The 18,335-nt window shown below is 42.2% G+C and overlaps 3 protein-coding genes across 6 annotated transcripts; 2 read left to right on the forward strand and 1 right to left on the reverse strand.

Moving 5' to 3' along the window:
- The first annotated feature begins 635 nt into the window (after nucleotides 1-635).
- kel (Kell metallo-endopeptidase (Kell blood group)) lies at nucleotides 636-8,927 on the forward strand. Of its 4 annotated transcripts, none has more exons than XM_090225324.1 (17): nucleotides 636-1,840; nucleotides 2,202-3,009; nucleotides 3,154-3,281; nucleotides 3,403-3,555; nucleotides 3,717-3,788; nucleotides 3,905-4,093; nucleotides 4,244-4,404; nucleotides 4,552-4,669; nucleotides 4,781-4,876; nucleotides 5,586-5,684; nucleotides 5,783-5,860; nucleotides 6,074-6,120; nucleotides 6,228-6,317; nucleotides 6,443-6,510; nucleotides 6,700-6,860; nucleotides 7,407-7,496; nucleotides 7,624-8,927. In XM_090225324.1, the coding sequence occupies exons 1-17, from the start codon at nucleotides 1,736-1,738 to the stop codon at nucleotides 7,768-7,770; spliced, it is 2,610 nt and encodes an 869-aa protein (XP_090081450.1). In that variant the 5' UTR covers nucleotides 636-1,735; the 3' UTR covers nucleotides 7,771-8,927. The 4 variants fall into 4 exon arrangements, with proteins under 4 accessions (XP_090081450.1, XP_036824880.1, XP_090081443.1 ...); XM_036968985.2 differs by having other exon boundaries at nucleotides 757-1,840; nucleotides 6,017-6,120; XM_090225317.1 differs by having other exon boundaries at nucleotides 757-1,840; nucleotides 3,157-3,281; nucleotides 6,017-6,120.
- A 90-nt stretch (nucleotides 8,928-9,017) lies between these two features.
- On the forward strand, nucleotides 9,018-12,109 carry LOC110509324 (ribosomal RNA small subunit methyltransferase NEP1). The gene is made up of 5 exons (XM_021590250.3): nucleotides 9,018-9,747; nucleotides 10,265-10,366; nucleotides 10,461-10,602; nucleotides 10,731-10,939; nucleotides 11,645-12,109. Exons 1-5 carry the CDS (start codon nucleotides 9,526-9,528, stop codon nucleotides 11,756-11,758), a joined length of 789 nt encoding a protein of 262 aa, XP_021445925.3. The 5' UTR covers nucleotides 9,018-9,525; the 3' UTR covers nucleotides 11,759-12,109.
- Nucleotides 12,110-12,179: 70 nt separating this feature from the next.
- LOC110509335 (uncharacterized) lies at nucleotides 12,180-14,644 on the reverse strand. The gene is made up of 3 exons (XM_021590257.3): nucleotides 14,353-14,644; nucleotides 13,470-13,762; nucleotides 12,180-13,241 (listed from the first exon to the last, which is right to left on the reverse strand). The coding sequence occupies exons 1-3, from the start codon at nucleotides 14,642-14,644 to the stop codon at nucleotides 12,747-12,749; spliced, it is 1,080 nt and encodes a 359-aa protein (XP_021445932.3). The 3' UTR covers nucleotides 12,180-12,746.
- Nucleotides 14,645-18,335: the final 3,691 nt, after the last annotated feature.

Raw genomic sequence — 18,335 nt, forward strand, 5'->3', positions numbered from 1 at the left:
TTAGAAGCTTCTTGGACCTAGATTTGGTGCTCCAGTACCACTTGCTGTGTGGTAGCAGAGAGAACAGTATATGACTATGGGGCCTTCATCTGACACCGCCTGGTATAGAGGTCCTGGATGGCAGAAAGCTTTGCCACAGTGATGTACTGGGTCGTATGCATTACCCTCAGTAATGCCTTGCGGTCGGAGGCCGAGCAGTTGCCATACCAGGCAGTGATGCTCTCAATGGTGCAGCTGTAAAATCTTTTGAGGATCTGAGGACCCATGCCAAATCTTTTCAGTCTCCTGAGGGGGAATTGGTTTTGTCGTGCTCTCTTTACGACTGTCTTGGTGTGCTTGGACCATGTTAGTTTGTTGATGTGGACGCCAAGGAACTTGAAGCTCTCAACCTGCTCCACTACAGCCCCATCAATGAGAATGGGGGCGTGCTCGATCCTCTATTTCCTGTAGTCCACAATCATCTCCTTTGTCTTGATCACACTGAGGGAGAGGTTGTTGTCCTTGCACCACATGGTCAGGTCTCTGACCTCCCTATAGGCTGTCTCATCGTTGTCAGTGATCAGGCCTGCCACTGTTGTGTCATCAGCAAACTTAATTATGGTGTTGGAGTTGTGCCTGGCCGTGCAGTCATGAGTGAACAGGGAGTACAGGAGGGGACTGAGCACGCACCCCTAAGGGGCCCCCATGTTGAGGATCACCCCGACCTGGGGGTGGCCTGTCAGGAAGTCTATGATCCAGTTGCAGAGGGAGGTGTTTAGTCCCAGGGTCATTAGCTGAGTGATGAGTTTTGAGGGCACTATGGTGTTGAACGCTGAGCTGTAGTCAATGAGGTAGAAAGGAGTTCCTTTTGTCCAGGTAGAAAAGGGCATTGTGGAGTGCAATAGAGATTGCATCACCTGTGGATCTGTTGGTGCGGTATGCAAATTGGAGTGGGCCTAAGGTTTCTGGGATAGCAGTGTTGGTGTGAGCCATTACCAGCCTTTCAAAGCATTTCATGACTACAGATGTGAGTGCTCAGGGTCGGTAGTCATTTAGGCAGGTTACCTTAGTGTTCTTTGGCACAGATACATGTTGGTATTATAGACTGACAGGGAGAGGTTGAAAATGTCAGTGAAGACACTTGCCAGTTGGTCAGCGCACACTCGCAGTACACGTTCTGGTAATCCGTCTGGCCCAGCGGCCTTGTGACGTGTCCTCCACTATGCTATCAGTGACGTGTTCCATTGCCAGATGACCTCTAGGACACCCTCGCTCTCTCTATCAATTCATACCAGACCCTCTGCTCCACTGATAGTGACGCGGGTAGACGGCTGTGTGTGCACTGTTTTTGCATTTGAGAAAATGTTTGTCTTCTCGATGCAGGGTAACAATGTGTCCTCTTAACGTTTTGACTTTTTCTGTGTTTCAGAGTTGGGCGGATTTTATTGGCTCTGTACCGACCTGTTGCTTAGGGACATTATGTTCTCATTACATTTGAATGACATTTGAGTTAAAACTCAAAGTCATTTTAGGGTTGAAGAGGATTCCTCCTACACATCAAACACACCCATGTGCATGTCACAGTCTAAATGGATCCACAGTGCCAACTGATAATGTAGCAGAGAGAGAGGTAGGCTGCCAGGTCAACTCTGTTTATCAAAACGTCAGAGGAGGAGGAGAGCAGTGAGTGATGAAAGAAGATAGAGAGCTGAGATGACAGCTGGCTGATGGGGGGAGAGATAGAGGTCTGGAGGTTATGTGTGAGGGAGAAATGAGAAACGTCAGTGGCTGCAACAAGCTAAACCCAGACAGACCGAACAAGACACAACAGAGTATGGCAGAAACCCCAGCAGAGCCTCAGGTAAAACCTGCAGAAGGACTTTTAATTATTTAATGAAATGTTATTATGAAGTTTATGCTGATCCTAGGTGATGTCAAATCAATGTTGGCCTGCCACAGGCTCAACACTTTCTACTTATTGCATCAGTTGTTTTTGGGGGGGAGGGGGTGTTGGAGCAAGCTCTCAATTTTCCTGCCCCTCATACTGTACATTTCAAGTTGCATAGAGGAGTGTCTTCCTGTTTTAAATGCGGTATTAATTAAATGTATATAGAGGACAAGATAGGTTATAAGCCTGTTGTGTCAAATTAGTCTGAAATGAAGCAGAAATGTGTATCATGATAATCCTGATATGAAATTGACTATCATTCAATTTTGTTAAGATTGACTGTGAGCTGCGGCCCCCATCTAATACCCTTTCTGAGCCTCAGCTCCAGTACCAACTACATCCTCTCTCTGAGCCCCAGCCACTACCCCAGCCTGATACCCTTCCCCAGCCCCTGCCCCAGCCTCAGCCAGATAGCCTTCCTGGGCCCCAGCTCCTACCCCAGCCTGATACCCTTCCCCAGCCCCTGCCCCAGCCTCAGCCAGATAGCCTTCCTGCGCCCCAGCTCCTACCCCAAGCTGATACCCTCCCTGAGCCCCAGCCCCAGCCTCAGCCGGATAGCCTTCCTAGGCCCCAGCTCCTACCCCAGCCTGATACCCTCCCTGAGTCCCAGCCCCAGTCTGAAGAGGAGGTGAAGCCCTGGGTGTGGACACGTCGCTGCGTACTCCTACTCTTCCTCCTGGCATCCTCCTTCTGTGCCTCCATAGTGGGCCTGGCCTACTACTCCCAGCAGCACCTCTCACCAGAGAGCACACCGCCAGCCTCTCCTCCATGTACCTCCCCGGCTTGTCAGAGGGCTACCGCCCGTCTTTCCATCTCAGTCGACCCCTTCTCTCAGCCCTGTGACTACTTCCTGTTTCCCTGTGGGTCTGAAGGGGCATCTCTGTCCAACAGGGGGAGACAGAGGGGCAAGGGCATGCCCCTACACCCACAGGGCCACAAGAGCAGGGCAGCACAGGCAGAGAAAGAGAGAGAAAGAGGGAGGAAGGAGAGAGAGACAGGCACGGACATAATAGAAAAGGCTCCAGCAGACAGAATGCCAGACAGACAGACTGCACTACTGCTGACAATGAGGGAGATTTTGGGTGAGAATCTAAAAATGTGTTTATCCTCTGTAGATGTTGTACCTGTTCTTTGGGACAACCATTTAAATAGAACTGCTGAAACCGTTTCCATAACAGGACCTTTAATCCTCACAATTAAACTTTTATATAATGTTCCTCTGTCAGAAGCTGAGGACCGCTCCAGCCCGGGTAACTCAGCTAGGCAGAAGGCCTGTATGTTCTACCGTTCTTGTATGGACACTGGCCCCACAGAGACTGCCGGGCCAGAACCTTTCCTCAGGCTAGTCCACAAGGTCAGATCCCTGGAATAGATTGGTGGGGTATGGTGACTGATTACACCTTCTCTACTCTTATGGTAAAAACTATTTCCCTCTCTCTCTCTCTCTACCCCCCCCCCCCCCCCCCCTCCTTAAGCTGGGTGGCTGGGCTGTATCAGGCCAGTGGAACCAGACAGATTTCAACTCCACTCTGTCTCTACTGATGAGAGACTATGGCACCTTCCCATTCTTTAGTGTTTATGTGGGCAAGGATCCTAACGACACTCAAGGAGACAAGCGATACATACAGGTCAGTTAGACTGGGGTTCTGGGGCAGTGAAATACCTGATGGGTGTTCTACAGTATATACAGTAATGGATTATATTCATACAGCACTTTTCACTGGAGCTTTACATAAAGGGTAACTTCCCCATCCACTATACATTTATAGCATATACTTTTTTTCTATAGATTGATCAGCCGGATTTTCAGATACCTACTGAATGGAGCAGCAAGACTCAGAAGTCCAAAGCTAACACCCAGGTACACTAAGTCTATATCGGTTCTATAGTATATCATCTATCTGCTGATGTCAACATTTGGCATTATGTCTCTCATCCCCTCTGCTCCCGCTCTTTATTTCTCTCTTTCCCCCCCAGATCCTGCGTCTTTTCCTGGCCTCGTATCAGAGGTTGCTGGCCCTGTTGGGCTCTCCCTCCAGCAGCACCATTCTCCATATAGGCCTGTTCATCTCTCTGTCCTCTGAACTGGCTGTAGCTGCCTCTCCTCTGCCGCATCGCCTGCAACAGGGGCTGCTGTACCAGCGCATCACCATCAAAGAGCTACAGGTGCGGGTGTGTGTGTATGTACTTATGTGTGAGTGTGTGTGTGTCTAGTTCTCTCTCCCTTTACCCTAACCTTCACTAACTCATAGAGCTATTGTATATGTGTACCTGTATTTCCCTATACAGAATGCATCTTTCTTATTTTGTGAACAGACCCTGGCCCCTGCCATTGATTGGCTGGGCTGTCTACAGACCACCTTCCATCCCCACCCTGTTAGCCAATCGGATCACGTCCTCCTGCACAACCTCCCTTACATAGTCCACATGTCCCGCATCATCGGCAAATGGCTGAACAAGCATGAATTGAGTGGCAGGTACTTTATATCAATCAAAAATATCATGCAAAAGACAGTAACCAATATAACAAGGTTTCTCATCACACAAGCTACCTCTGTTACTTACAGCATGGTGTATAGTAATCAGTACACGTTTGTTTGGTGCCTGTCCATCTTTCTGTTTAGTGGCCCTCTTCACACCTTCATGGTCCTCAGTCTCCTCCACACTGTCATACCCGCGCTGGACTCCAGGTTCACTCAGACAGAGAGGAATTTCTCCTTAGCTCTGGGGACTACAGAGGAGGTAACTGAATATGGACTACATTTCCCAGCTTGCTCTTGTAGTTGAATAACACTGGCTTGGAGTGATTATATTGTCTGGGACTTGTAGTTCATTGCTACTTGCCTCTCTCAGGATGTCCCTCGCTGGAGGCAGTGTGTTCTGCAGACTGAGAAAGGGTTTGACACGGTACTAAAACACATACTGAGAGAGACCACCGCATACACAGAGGTGAGAGGCACTGTGTGTTTGTGTGTCTGTGTGTGCATAGAGAAAGCAGAGACAGAAGAGGATGTAGTGTGTGAAATGTGTGATGAAGAATAGCAGCAACAAAATATAAATAGAAAAAGTGAATTGTGTCCTAGGCCTAATTGTCATGAGGAAGAGTTTAGAACACCTTTTAGTGAAAGGGGGATACCTAGTCAGTTGTCCAACTGAATGTATTCAACTGAAATGTGTCTTCCACATTTAATCCAACCCCTCTGAACTGCTACAGAACTAAAGAAATATGGGTTCTGATGAGAAGTATATTTTTTGATGTATGTATAAGTCTTTCAGGGTGTCTTCGATACTCACATTGATGACATTACTAAAGAATTAAGGTGAACAGTAACATTTGGAAGACAAGATGCATTATGACTATAAAATAATATTTTGATCGAACACAATTTATATTAAAAGAAATATCAAAACATAACTAAAATAAATAAGATGGACTCCAAAAACTCCCATTGGCTATTACATTTGTAAATCATGTTATGTAATTATGAACTCAGCTGTATTGATGAATTGTATTTATGTGAACTACAGTATTTATGATTTTCAAATGCGAAAATCTTCAAGAAATATTATTTTTAGCAACAAAATACAAGATAACTACCTCATAAATGTGTTATTACATTATAAGTGTTGTCGAACTTGTATTATCTGTTTCCTCTAGGCAGAGGAGCTGATTCAGAATGTCTATTCCTCCATCAAGTCCAAACTATCTGATCTCAGGTGGACAGATGAGGAGTCTCGCATGTCTGTTTTGAATAAGGTAAAAAGTCAACAGTGGATGTAATTTACAGGAATCCTTATTTAAAAACAACTGTGTATTCATTGTCCACTTGAAATGTACAATCTGTGTTTTCCCAGATTCAGTCTCTAACTCCAAGACTTTCAACTAAAAACAACATTTTCAGTGAAGCTGAACTCAACCAACTGTATTCAAAGGTAGAGTATTTTATTGTAGTGGAACTAGTCTACATTGCCAATAAGATATAGGATTTCTTAATCAATATCACTAATGAATCATATTACCAGTGATGATAATACATTGTACTATATACATACTGGTAGATAATTTTCCCCCATTTATTTAATTAATAGGTGACAATTGACGAACACATGTATTTCTCCAACTACATCCAGTCTCTCTCCCTCCAGCGCCAGAGACCAAGCAAACTCTTTTCCCAGGCTGAAGGAGATGATATGTGAGAGCCCAGTTGTCATGAAAAGTCTATGTGATTTGGTTTGGGTAGAGATGTGTTATTCATATGTGAATATGAGAATTGAGGATTCTCTCCATCTTCTCCTCCAGTTGGTCCCTCACTCCATTTATCTCCGGCAATGAGCTAGTCTTTCCCATAGGGATGTTTGTCCAGCCTCTCTTCCACCCTACCTATCCCAGGTAACCTAAACTCATATTTTTACTATCACATAAAAAACTATGAATAACCAAGTAGTCTTATTGAGATAAATAATCAAATCCCTCAAAGGCGTGTCTTGTTGAGTATTTGCATGTTTTTGTGTCAGGGCCATCAACTTTGGGGTTTTGGGATCTTTGATGGCCAAAGATATTCTCCATCTCCTTCTACCCAACAGTAAGGCAAATAGTCTCAATGAATTACTCTATGATTGTAATGCAGTTAATGAAATTATGTGCAGAGTTTGCATTTTGCACATGTTTATTTGTGTGTATGCATGTGTGTGTAGGTTTATACATGATCCATGTGTGTGTAGGTTTATACATGATCCATGTGTGTGCCCTGACTGTTCACCCTGTGCTTTAGTCCATTCTCAGAGTGTGTCTCCCAGGTCCATAGCAGAGTGTGTGCGGTACCAGTACCTGAGTATGACAGAGGGACCAGGGAGAGAGGGGGCGTTCTCGCTGTCACCGGCACAGCAGCAGGAGATGTGGGTGCAGTACTCTGCTCTGCAGATTGCACTACAGGTCAGTTTTTGGGATTCCAAATATATTCTAGGGTATCTAGGCTATTTCAATTTCAGCACCTTAGTTGTTTTGGTTGATATCAGAGGCATACTATGTTTTGGTTGATATCAGAGGCATACTATGTTGTGGTTGGTATCAGAGGCATACTATGTTTTGGTTGATATCAGAGGCATACTATGTTTTGGTTGATATCAGAGGCATACTATGTTGTGGTTGGTATCAGAGGCATACTATGTTTTGGTTGATATCAGAGGCATACTATGTTGTGGTTGGTATCAGAGACATACTATGTTTTGGTTGGTATCAGAGGCATACTGTGTTGTGGTTGATATCAGAGGCATACTATGTTTTGGTTGATATCAGAGGCATACTATGTTTTGGTTGATATCAGAGGCATACTTTGTTTTGGTTGATATCAGAGGCATACTTTGTTTTGGTTGATATCAGAGGCCTACTATGTTTTGGTTGATATCAGAGGCCTACTATGTTTGTCAAAGCTTTATCTAATTATTTCTCCCTCTTTATCCTTTACTCTCTGTGTCTCAGGCTTACAATCAGAGTTTGAAGAAGTATCCTGGCGACTCCTCTCTCTCAGGCCTCTCTCACACTCATCTGTTCCTTACTTCATTCACTCAGGTAAGGATAACAACAGTAACAGAACACTAATTGCAGATGTCTAAAAGGTTCACTTTAACATGCATATGAAGGTCCTACGAATGGATGTTTTCCTTCCTATAATTGTATTGATTTTATCTTCTTTCAGATCAACTGCGACTCTGACCCGTACCACGAGTTCATGCCCTTTGAACCTTCCTTTCTGGTTACTGTCATCTGTGGGTACTCTAACCTCTGCCCTACGACCCTCTCCTGCCCCAACAAACCCCAGCAGCACCTCTTAGGGACATGCTGACCTACAGATCTACAGTAACATCTCCTACCAAACAAAAAATGCAGAGCCATTGATGAACACACAAGACTGTGATTTAAACAGATCAGTGTGTCCCCCCCCGGGACGGTTGATCTAATGTAGGCTAATATGATTAGCATGAGGTTGTAAGTAACACACAAAAAAAATCTCAGGACATAAACATATCTGATATGGGCAGAAGGCTTAAATTCTTGTTAATCTAACTGTCCTGTCCAATTTACAGTAGCTATTACAGTGAAATAATACCTTACTATTGTTTGAGAAGAGTGCACAATTATGAACTTGAAAATGTATTAATAAACCAATTAGGCACATTTGGACAGTCTTGAAACAACATTTTGAACATATATGCAATGGTTCATTGGATCAGTCTAACACTTTGCACATACACTGCTACAAAATCAAAATTGCGCCTGGGCTGGAATAATACATTATGGCCTTTCTCTTGCATTTCAAAGATGATGGTAAAAAAAAGCATGTTTTTTTCTTTGTATTATCTTTTACCAGATCTAATGTGTTATATTCTCCTACGTTAATTGAACATTTCCACAAACTTCGAAGTGTTTCCTTTCAAATGGTATGAAGAATATGCATATCCTTGCTTCAGGTCCTGAGCTACAGGCAGTTAGATTTGGGTATGTCATTTTAGACAAACATTTTTTTTAAAAGGGTCAGATCTTTAAGAAGGCAATAGAACAGAACACTAAATCCAAATGCAACTGACAGGATAGTTGATTATTCATTAGGCACATCCATACAGTCTCTTGTGACATCCTGTGCATAGGAGATTGTGTTTGTGTTTTTTTTTTAAACTGCAGTATGTAACAAGCACATTGTTATCCATAAGGATACTATTAGTTATGTTTGGAGGTTCTGGTCTGCTTACCTTTGTTAAAGGTAGGGGAGAGTGTGTCTGCCAGGTTAGATGGTGCCAAAGACACAAACAGTGTTGAAAAAGTGTGTATGAAGTGTGTGGATGTAAATGAATAGGGAAAGGGGGATATCTAGTCAGTTTTACAACTGAATGCATTCAACTGAAATGTGTCTTGCGCATTTAACCCAATCCCTCTGAATCAGAGGTGCGGTCATAGATATAGGGCTGATAATTCTACAAAATAAAGTTGCTTTTTTAATGTGAAGGGAGTTGTATTTCTTATGGAGTAATAACGTATACATGTAATATGTGATTGTTATACATGTTTCTAATAGCTAGGTCAAAACTGTGGACAGGTAAGCGGGTAGGACTAGTGATTGGGCGCTATTTAGTGTAGGCTATTTGATCGGAGTAACCTAATGTAAAACGTTTCCTTCTAATGACATTGTCATACATTTGATCTCCGGTCTGAAAGCTACAGAAAAGGCCACATACTATTTCTACTATATGCTATATCTGCTACATGATTTACGTTAGATTTCGTTTTTTGACTGAATGTTGGTGGAGCTCTGCAGCGATACGTCTCTCCAACATCACCCTGGAGAGGCGGCTGGGACTGGACATGATAAATATTTTCGCGTCCCTACCTTTTGACAAAGTGGGCACTGCTTATCTCAGGGCGGCATCAGCGCTCACCTAAAAAGTCCATATGCCACTGGTTGAGATAACCTGTCATTGATTTTCGGCATAATTATGTGAGCTTTTATCTGTTGTTAGAGGTACGTCTTTGTCAGTTTAGCTCAGAAAATGCAGTCTTCGTCAATCTGCCGCCATAGACGGCCGCCTGCTGCCTAATTATTCAAATGAGGGGTAGAACCTTGGCAAAACTCCATCAGTATGACGCGTTATTCCGGCGACTACCATCCCGAAGCAACATGGAAGCCCACAGTTGTGACAAGCGTGGTCTTGAGCATTTAGACGAATATGAACCCAAACCAGCAAAACATATGCGTAGCCTGCACGATCGCATGGTGGAAAGGCGACTAGTAGTTATTTTAGAGGGGGCAACGCTGGAAACAGTGAAGGTAAAGACGAGTATTTTGCTATTCACCTCCGGCACCCAACTGCTGTGTTGGGAAACTAACGTTAAAGCTAATGTTAGCTGCGTCTCTTACTTCCTGCGTTATTGGATATAAACAATTTGGATAGCTTCCTGTTCAACCAGACTTGCATGGTAGATTTGTGATATGAATATTGCATTCTGCACGATAACTGTGTTTTGTGACTGAATGGAACTATTTGTTATTAGTTAGCACCTGCCTGCAGGCCCACTGATGCATATCCTAAAGCAGGGTTTCCCAAACTCGGTCCTGGGCCCCCCCTGTGTACACGTTTTGTTTTTTGTCCTAGCACTACACAGCTGATTCAAATAACCAACCCATCATCAAGCTTTAATTATTTGAATCAGCTGTGTAGTGCTAGGGCAAAAACCTTAACGTGCCCCCAGGACCAAGTTTGGAAAACCCTGTTCTAAATAGTGGGCATGGAAGTTGCACCATAATCAAAGAAGGATGTTAATCATGTTCTACTCTTTCCCCTCAGGTTGGCAAGACATTTGAACTGCTGAACTGTGACCAACACAAGGGCATGATAATCAAAAGTGGACGGGACCCAGGGAAGATTCGACCTGACATTACACATCAGGTAAGCTGTCATTTTCACTTTGACCCAGGAATACCAGTCATCTTTCTTCTTCGCTCCTCTAACCCAGCCATATCCTGTAATTGTTCCCCCCCAGTGTTTGTTGATGCTGATGGACAGTCCATTGAACAGGGCAGGTCTCCTGCAAGTTTACATCCACACAGAGAGGAACGCCCTGATTGAGATCAACCCACAGACACGCATCCCCCGAACCTTCAACCGCTTCTGTGGCCTCATGGGTAAGCCTGCTACGTTCTGCTGAAATTCTCTAAATACCTTCTCTCCTACCATCCTCCTCTCCTACCCCTCTATTGTACTGTATTTCTCCCTCTCTCATTTCATCCCACTTGTATTTGTCTCCTCCTAGTCCAGCTCCTGCACAAGCTGAGTGTGAGGGCGGCTGACGGCCCCCAACGCCTGCTGAAGCTCATCAAGAACCCTGTGTCAGACCACCTGCCCCCTGGCTGCCCCCGCATTTGTACCTCCTTCTCCTCTGGGGAGGCAGTGGGCGCCCGCACCGTGGTACCAGAGGAGGGGCCCGCCACTGTGGTGGTCGGAGCATTTGCACACGGAGCGGTGAGTTTAGCTTAAGGCTGTAGGGTAATGGCCCGTGTGCACCGATCCAGGATCAGCTTCACTTACCCTCCCTCATTTACAGACCTTAGATCAGTGTTATGGGGCATCTTCATCCTACTTCTCTGGGGCAGAAGCTGATTTAGGTACTGTTGATGTAGGTAGTGTGTGTTAGAAATGTAGATGTTGGGGGTTGATTTTATTCTCTACCAATTAAAAAAGGAGCTGGAATTTGGTAAATGATTGTGCTACTGCTCCAGTTTGAACTGTTCTGCCTGTGGCTATGATTTCAACTCTCTGGTAGAGATACTCTGAATGATCGGCTATGAAAAGCCAACTGACATTTACTCCTGAGGTGCTGACTTGCTGCACCCTCGACAACCACTGTGATTATTATTATTATTTGACACCGCTGGTCATCTATGAACATTTTGGCCATGTTCTGTTATAATCTCCACCCGGGACAGACAGAAGAGGACTGGCCACCCCACAGCCTGGTTCCTCTCTAGGTTTCTTCCTAGGTTTTGGCCTTTCTAGGGAGTTTTTCCTAGCCACCGTGCTTCTACACCTGCATTGCTTGCTGTTTGGGGTTTTAGGCTGGGTTTCTGTACAGCACTTTGTGACATCAGCTGATGTAAGAATGGCTTTATAAATACATTTGATTGATTATGCATTGGTTTGAGCTCTGCTTGTCCTCTTCTGTCTTAGGTGAATGTGGACTACACAGAGAAGACTGTTTCCATCAGTAACTACCCTCTCTCTGCTGCCCTCACCTGTGCCAAGATGTGCTCTGCCTTTGAGGAGGTCTGGGGCGTGTTGTGATGAAGTTGACAGCACACTGCTGCTCCAGCTAAAAAGGTTGTCAAAATGAACATTGTCTTACGGGGACTAGAAATAGATTGGACAGTCACGTTCAGTCAAGGAACATTGTACAGAAATGGTCCATTTCACCAATTACCTCCTGTGGATTTGTACGATACTATGGGTGTATGTATTGTGTGTAAAATATGGTATTTTACATGTCTTAATTAAGGTAGTTTCAATATGAAATGAATACTGTTTTGAATACACCATCTGTAAGGACTTGGCACCAAATATGGTCTTCCTACTTGTTTTTGTACATGTATCCAGTGCATCATTGTTCCCATGGTTATACAGTGGAAATAATCTGTAGAGTTTGTCCTCTGGTTTCTGTTGTACCTTGTCAAAGAGACTGTAGGGAACAAAACAATTTAACACATGATGGGGACAAAAATCATGTTTTCATGTAATACTGGTCAAATAATCACTCAATATACACTACTGTTCAAAACTTTAGGGTCACTTAAATGGCCTTGTTTTTGAAAGAAAAGCAAATGTTTTGTCCATTAAATAAAATAACATCAAATTGATCAGAAATACAGTGTAGACTATTGTAGCTGGAAACGGCAGATATTTTATGGAATATCTCCATGGGTGTACAGAGGCCCATTATCAGCAACCTCCTGTGTTCCAATGGCACATTGTGTTAGATAATCCAAGTTTGTTTTAAAGGGCTAATTGATCATTAGAAAACCATTTGGTAATTGTTAGTACAGCTGAAAACTGTTCTGATTTAAAGGACATTTCTATGTGACCCCAAACCTTTGAACGGTAGTGTACATGTAATTTGTGAGGAACATTGTATTGATTTTTATTACATTGACAAAATATAACAGTCGTATACGTAAGGCTACGGTAATTTGGCAAATCTACTACGGACATATTATTCTTCTAGTCCATACTCAGTCCATTTCCACAAGGAAGCACGTCTTTTAGCAAGCCCAGGTCACTATATCCGTGGCTTTGTATTGCGGCTTACAACCATTTTACGGGTTTTCTGATTGGCTGCTTTCAAGGACTTTCCTGCAGATTTAGGGGCTTTGTAGCCTGTTTTTTGGACCTTGGCTGGTGATTTTGATGCTTGTCCTGCTGGTTTGTGGCTTTTGCCTACTTGTTTTGGTCTATCTCCTATTTCCCTTTGACCTTTTCCTACAACTGTTTTGTTCTTGTCTGCTGGTTGAGCTGTTTTTCCTGCTGGTTTAGTTGTTTTTGCTCCTGGTTTCAGAGCTTTTCCTGCTGGTTTAGTTGTTTTTGCTCCTGGTTTCAGAGCTTTTCCTGCTGGTTTAGTTGTTTTTGCTCCTGGTTTCTGGCCTTTTCCTGTTGGTTTCAAGGCCTTTCCTTTCTCTGCTGCTGGCTTCAAAATTCCTTTTTTCTGCTTGGCCCTCTCAGCTGCTGCAAGGTTTCTCATGGCTCTTGTCTTAACTCTCTTCTCATACGTCAGTTTCTGTAGTTTTTAGAACAGGAGACGAGAGAGAAACATCTGCATAATTCAAAATTCCCAAATAACTGGTTGTGGTTTGACAATGACAACTTGAGCACCTTTTATCAATGAATTATGCACCATGGTGCAATTTGCTTCCTGCTCAGGTGAAATGAGCCAGTGGAACCTCAAACTGCCAAAGAGCTAAAACAAAAAAAAACACAGACAGAAATGTATTACTTAAACAGTTACCTTGTTGAGTTTAAATGACCCAGATGCACCAACTCCAGTAGTCTGCACCAGTGTCTCCTTCCTCACCAGGCCTTTCACAGCTAAGTTCACACGGGTATTGTTCTTGGTAACATCATAGCCACCAGCAGCCAGGGCATGCTTGAGGTCCACCATGGAGATGCCACCCCGGTGCTTGCACTGGGAGACTACCCGAAGGATGAGCTGGGAGACCCGGGTAGCCACACGCCTTGCATCGTTGGTTTTGGGTGCAGATGTAGCCTCTGCCTGGTACTTGAACAGGCGAACTGGGGTCGCTGGATACAGATGGAGATAGGGATGGGGTCATTAGTTATTCAATATTTTATTTGACATAAACATCACATACTTCAAAATTACTTTTTGAAAATCATTAAGATATTGTAGTGACCTTAACCCAACACCTAGCGACCTGGTCAAGAGCTTTGGATGTCTTGGCGCACCAGGTGTCCTGGGTTTAAGACCCATTTGTGACTACCCCCTGACTTTGCTGCATTGGTGTTAGACATTAGACTGGTTGCAGTCATCAAGAGTGCAGGCGCCGCAATTAACTGTAGTGAAGCACAAGAATGTGCTCTCTGAAGGATGGGGGTAGTGTAGCAACCTTGACCCAAAACCAAGTGACCTCGTCAAAATGTTCCGATCTCTTCGTGTAACAGCTAGGAGTTGACAAGATGTCATCCTGGCCCCGGTTCCCAGGTAACGTTAGCATCCACCTCTAGCCCACACCGGCCAGAGGTTTGTTTAAAGACAATACTATGTGGGTTTGTGCTACCTGGGAATGGGGCAACCCCCCCGAATTTGCTGAAATATGATGCGCAAGCAAATATTGAACAAGCTAAAGAAATTGGCTAGCTAGATCACTCACTTGGCAAAGGCACTTTTTCGTTTCCTGTAACATTCTTCTTCTCTTGGATTGCACGCTTCAATAGCTGACCCAAACGTCTAGCCCCTGCTTTCCCAAGGCCCCGACCACCTGGGTTTTTTACTGGCTTCGTTTGCTGCTTCACGGGCGACTTGACCGGTGGTTTTACTGGCGGTTTACGTTTAACTTTCTCTTGTCCTCGGTTGATTACTGTAACTGTTCCCTTTGATTCTATGTTAACTTTGCCCTTTCTCTCTTGTTTGACATCTTCCTTTTTGCGGGCGTTTTTTGGCATATTGTTGATTACAAGTTGTGGTCGAGCAAATCACACAAAGTAAAGATAACTAGCTAACGTTGCTATATTTGGTTAAACAGTGAGTTGGGAAAGTGGGATACGTTAGCGAACGAAATGATGACAACGTTTTATCAATTTCAATTTACAAAAAACAACAATATCAGTTTTCAAACGGTCGTTCGAAACAATTTTTTAACGGTCGTTCGATAATTATATTGAACGCGGGTCGGGTCACAGAAGCAAGAAAATCAACAAGCCAGCAACCAACATACACTGTAGGTTTGAACTAGCTCCTCACTGCAAGCAAAGCTTAGGCGTGTACTGGTTGGTGGCGCTTATTTGCCTATAATAAAACTACCGTGAGTGTCATTGAAGGAGAACGAAACGTCTCCGCAATAAAGTCGTGTGGTGCTTGGTTGGTATTTGTTGTTTTTGTAACTGTTAATTCACACTTTGAAAAATAATTTACATTTTGAGACATTCGTTTTTCTACATTATTTTCGCTCCCTTGAACACGGAACAAAAATATAAACGCAACATGTAACAGTTTAAAAGATTTTAGTTACAGTTCATGTAAGGAAATCAGTCAATTGAAATAAAATCATTAGGCCCTAATCTATGGATTTCATATAACTGGGAATACAGATATGCATCGGTTGGTCACAGATACTTTAAAAAAAGGTATGAACCTATGTTGTGAACCTGTTTTACGAAGTGATGTCACTGAGTACTACCCCTATATATATGTAGGACCTTCCACCCTTCTCATTTTCCTTATGTGGTTTACCTAACAAGCATCAGGTGACTATTTTACAGGAATACTCAGGAATTTCAATTCATTAGTTTGTTCTTGTATGACCAGAAGTCCTATTTTGTTTACAAAATTACGAAGAAGATTGAAAGCTGAATTTGTTTTATGTATACAGTAACCAAGATACTGTTTTAAATGGCATACAGGTCTGCTCTGACTTTACACGGTTATTGTTCTATTTAGTTATTAATACTTATTTCCAAAAAAGGTCTTAAGAACGTTTATATGTAAAACATTTTGTTATTCAATTATTTTATGATCAGTTTTCATATGTACTTAAAATAGTAGCTACCCTTTTATTTAAATTATTATTTGTTGTTTTATTTCTCAGAATAGTTCCTGATTACACTAAAGAGGGTTTTTAGTCTCTCTTACTACAAGAACCCATGGTTTGGTCTTGAACATCATTTCCAGTTGAGTTTCAAAGGTTATGGAATAAGCTATTTTCACTTTAAATTGACTTAAATGGTGCAGATCTCGGTTCCTTATCGTTTACGTTCACTGCTCCTACGTCTTTGACTCATCCTACTACAGTTTATACTTTTATATAATCTTTGCTGTTTTGTCTTTGTCTATATTATCTCTTAATGCTAGGGGGTTACGAAACAGTGTGAAGCACAAGGCCTTATTTTTATTTTCTAAACAATTTCGAACAGATTTTAGCTTTTTTCAAGAGTCTCACTCAATTTTGGCTGATGCCAACTTCTGGAGGTCACAGTGGGGCAACGATATTTGTCTTTCCCATGGATCTGAACGCTCTGCTGGTGTCACTACAATGAAAAATACCTTTGGTGGTAATATTCTACACTCGGAATGTGACCCCTTTGGTCACTTTATTTGTCTTGTGATCAGTTACAATGACATTACGCTCATTACTGTAAACTTCTACGGGTACAACACCAAACATGAGAATGATCAGTTACAATGACATTACACTCATTACTGTAAACTTCTACTGGCACAACACAAAACATGAGAATGATAAGTTACAATGACATTACGCTCATTACTGTAAACTTCTACGGGTTCAACACCAAACATGAGAATGATAAGTTACAATGACATTACGCTCATTACTGTAAACTTCTACGGGTACAACACCAAACATGAGAATGATCAGTTACAATGGCATTACACTCATTACTGTAAACTTCTACTGGTACAACACCAAACATGAGAATGATCAGTTACAATGACATTACACTCATTACTGTCAACTTCTACTGGTACAACACCAAACATGAGAATGATGAGTTACAATGACATTACGCTCATTACTGTAAACTTCTACGGGTACAACACCAAACATGAGAATGATCAGTTACAATGGCATTACACTCATTACTGTAAACTTCTACTGGTACAACACCAAACATGAGAATGATCAGTTACAATGACATTACACTCATTACTGTAAACTTCTACTGGTACAACACCAAACATGAGAATGATGAGTTGCTTGAATCTATAGAGAAACATATACTTCATTGGTTATCTAAATTTCCCAATTTGTTATTATTGATAGGAGGGGACTTTAACATTACAATAGATAATTCAACTGATAGATGGCCCCCAGGTAGGCCAACCAATCAGAATGTGGGTTTAATACTTTTTATGGAAAAGTTTGATCTTACTGATATATGGAGAGAGAGGTTTCCGGCCGAAAGATCATTCACTTGGAGTAACAAAACAGGTTCCAGACAATCCAGAATATATTTTTGGCTTATATCCAAATGTATTGATAGTGAGTGTGTTACTACAAATATTTGTACTACTCCCCTCACAGACCATAAGGCTATTTACATTGATATCAAAATATTTACCCCTGATACTAACCTTGGTAGAGCATCCTACTGGAAGCTAAATAGCTCATTATTAAATAATGATATAGTTACATTTGAGGTGAAAGATCTGCTCTCACACTTTTGGGAAAAGGCTTGTGAAGAAAAGTCTTATTGCAAGAACTGGGAGCTCTTTAAATTTGAGGTGTCCAAATACCTTAGAAAATATGGTAGTAATCTTGCTAAGACCAGAAGAGCCGAGGAGGAAAAGGTGATCATTAAGATAACTTCCCTTTCGCAGAGGTCCCCAGCTGACCTCTTGGGGGAGGAGAAGATGGAACTAATTGAGTTACAAAATAAACTGGATAACATATATAAATTAAAAGCAGAAGAAGCCTTTATTAGATCTAGGAAAAAATGGATTGAGGAGGGAGAACAGAATTCATCCTATTTCTTTAGACTTGAGAAATTTCACTCTAAAAATAACACTATCCATAAGTTAAACATTGATGGTGTTATTACAGATGACCAAAAATTAATCGCTAAATACTGCAGCAATTTTTACAGAAAATTGTATAGCTCTACGAACTGTCAGGAATCCACAGATATGTTTTTTTAACTCACTGAATAATGTTCACTCTATCAGTGATATAGAATCTAAACAGTGTGATGAACCCATCAAAGTTGAAGAGATTATAGAGTCTATCAAACATCTAAAGAACAATAAATCACCAGGTGTTGATGGAATTACATCAGAATTTTACAAATTATTTTCTGAACAAGAACCCTTCCTATTTGAAGTCTTTTTAGAGAGTATTAAAAACAATGTTCTCCCTCCTACAACGAGTCAGGGGTTAATAACATTGATACCTAAACCCAAATAAGAAGTGCTGCTCATCGATAACTGGTGTCCAATTTGTCTTCTTAATAATGACTATAAGATATTAGCCTCACTACTTGCAAAAAGAATTAAAGAAGTCCTGGATGCAATCATTGATGAAACACAGTCTGGTTTCATGAGGAACAGACATATTTCTAACAATGTCAGACTAGTATTAGACGTACTTGACTACTCAGACCTAATAACTGAGGATAGTTT

Source organism: Oncorhynchus mykiss, chromosome 3 (genome assembly GCF_057628025.1).
Source record: "Oncorhynchus mykiss isolate SJ-2025 chromosome 3, ASM5762802v1, whole genome shotgun sequence".
In the NCBI taxonomy this organism is placed as follows: domain Eukaryota; kingdom Metazoa; phylum Chordata; class Actinopteri; order Salmoniformes; family Salmonidae; genus Oncorhynchus; species Oncorhynchus mykiss.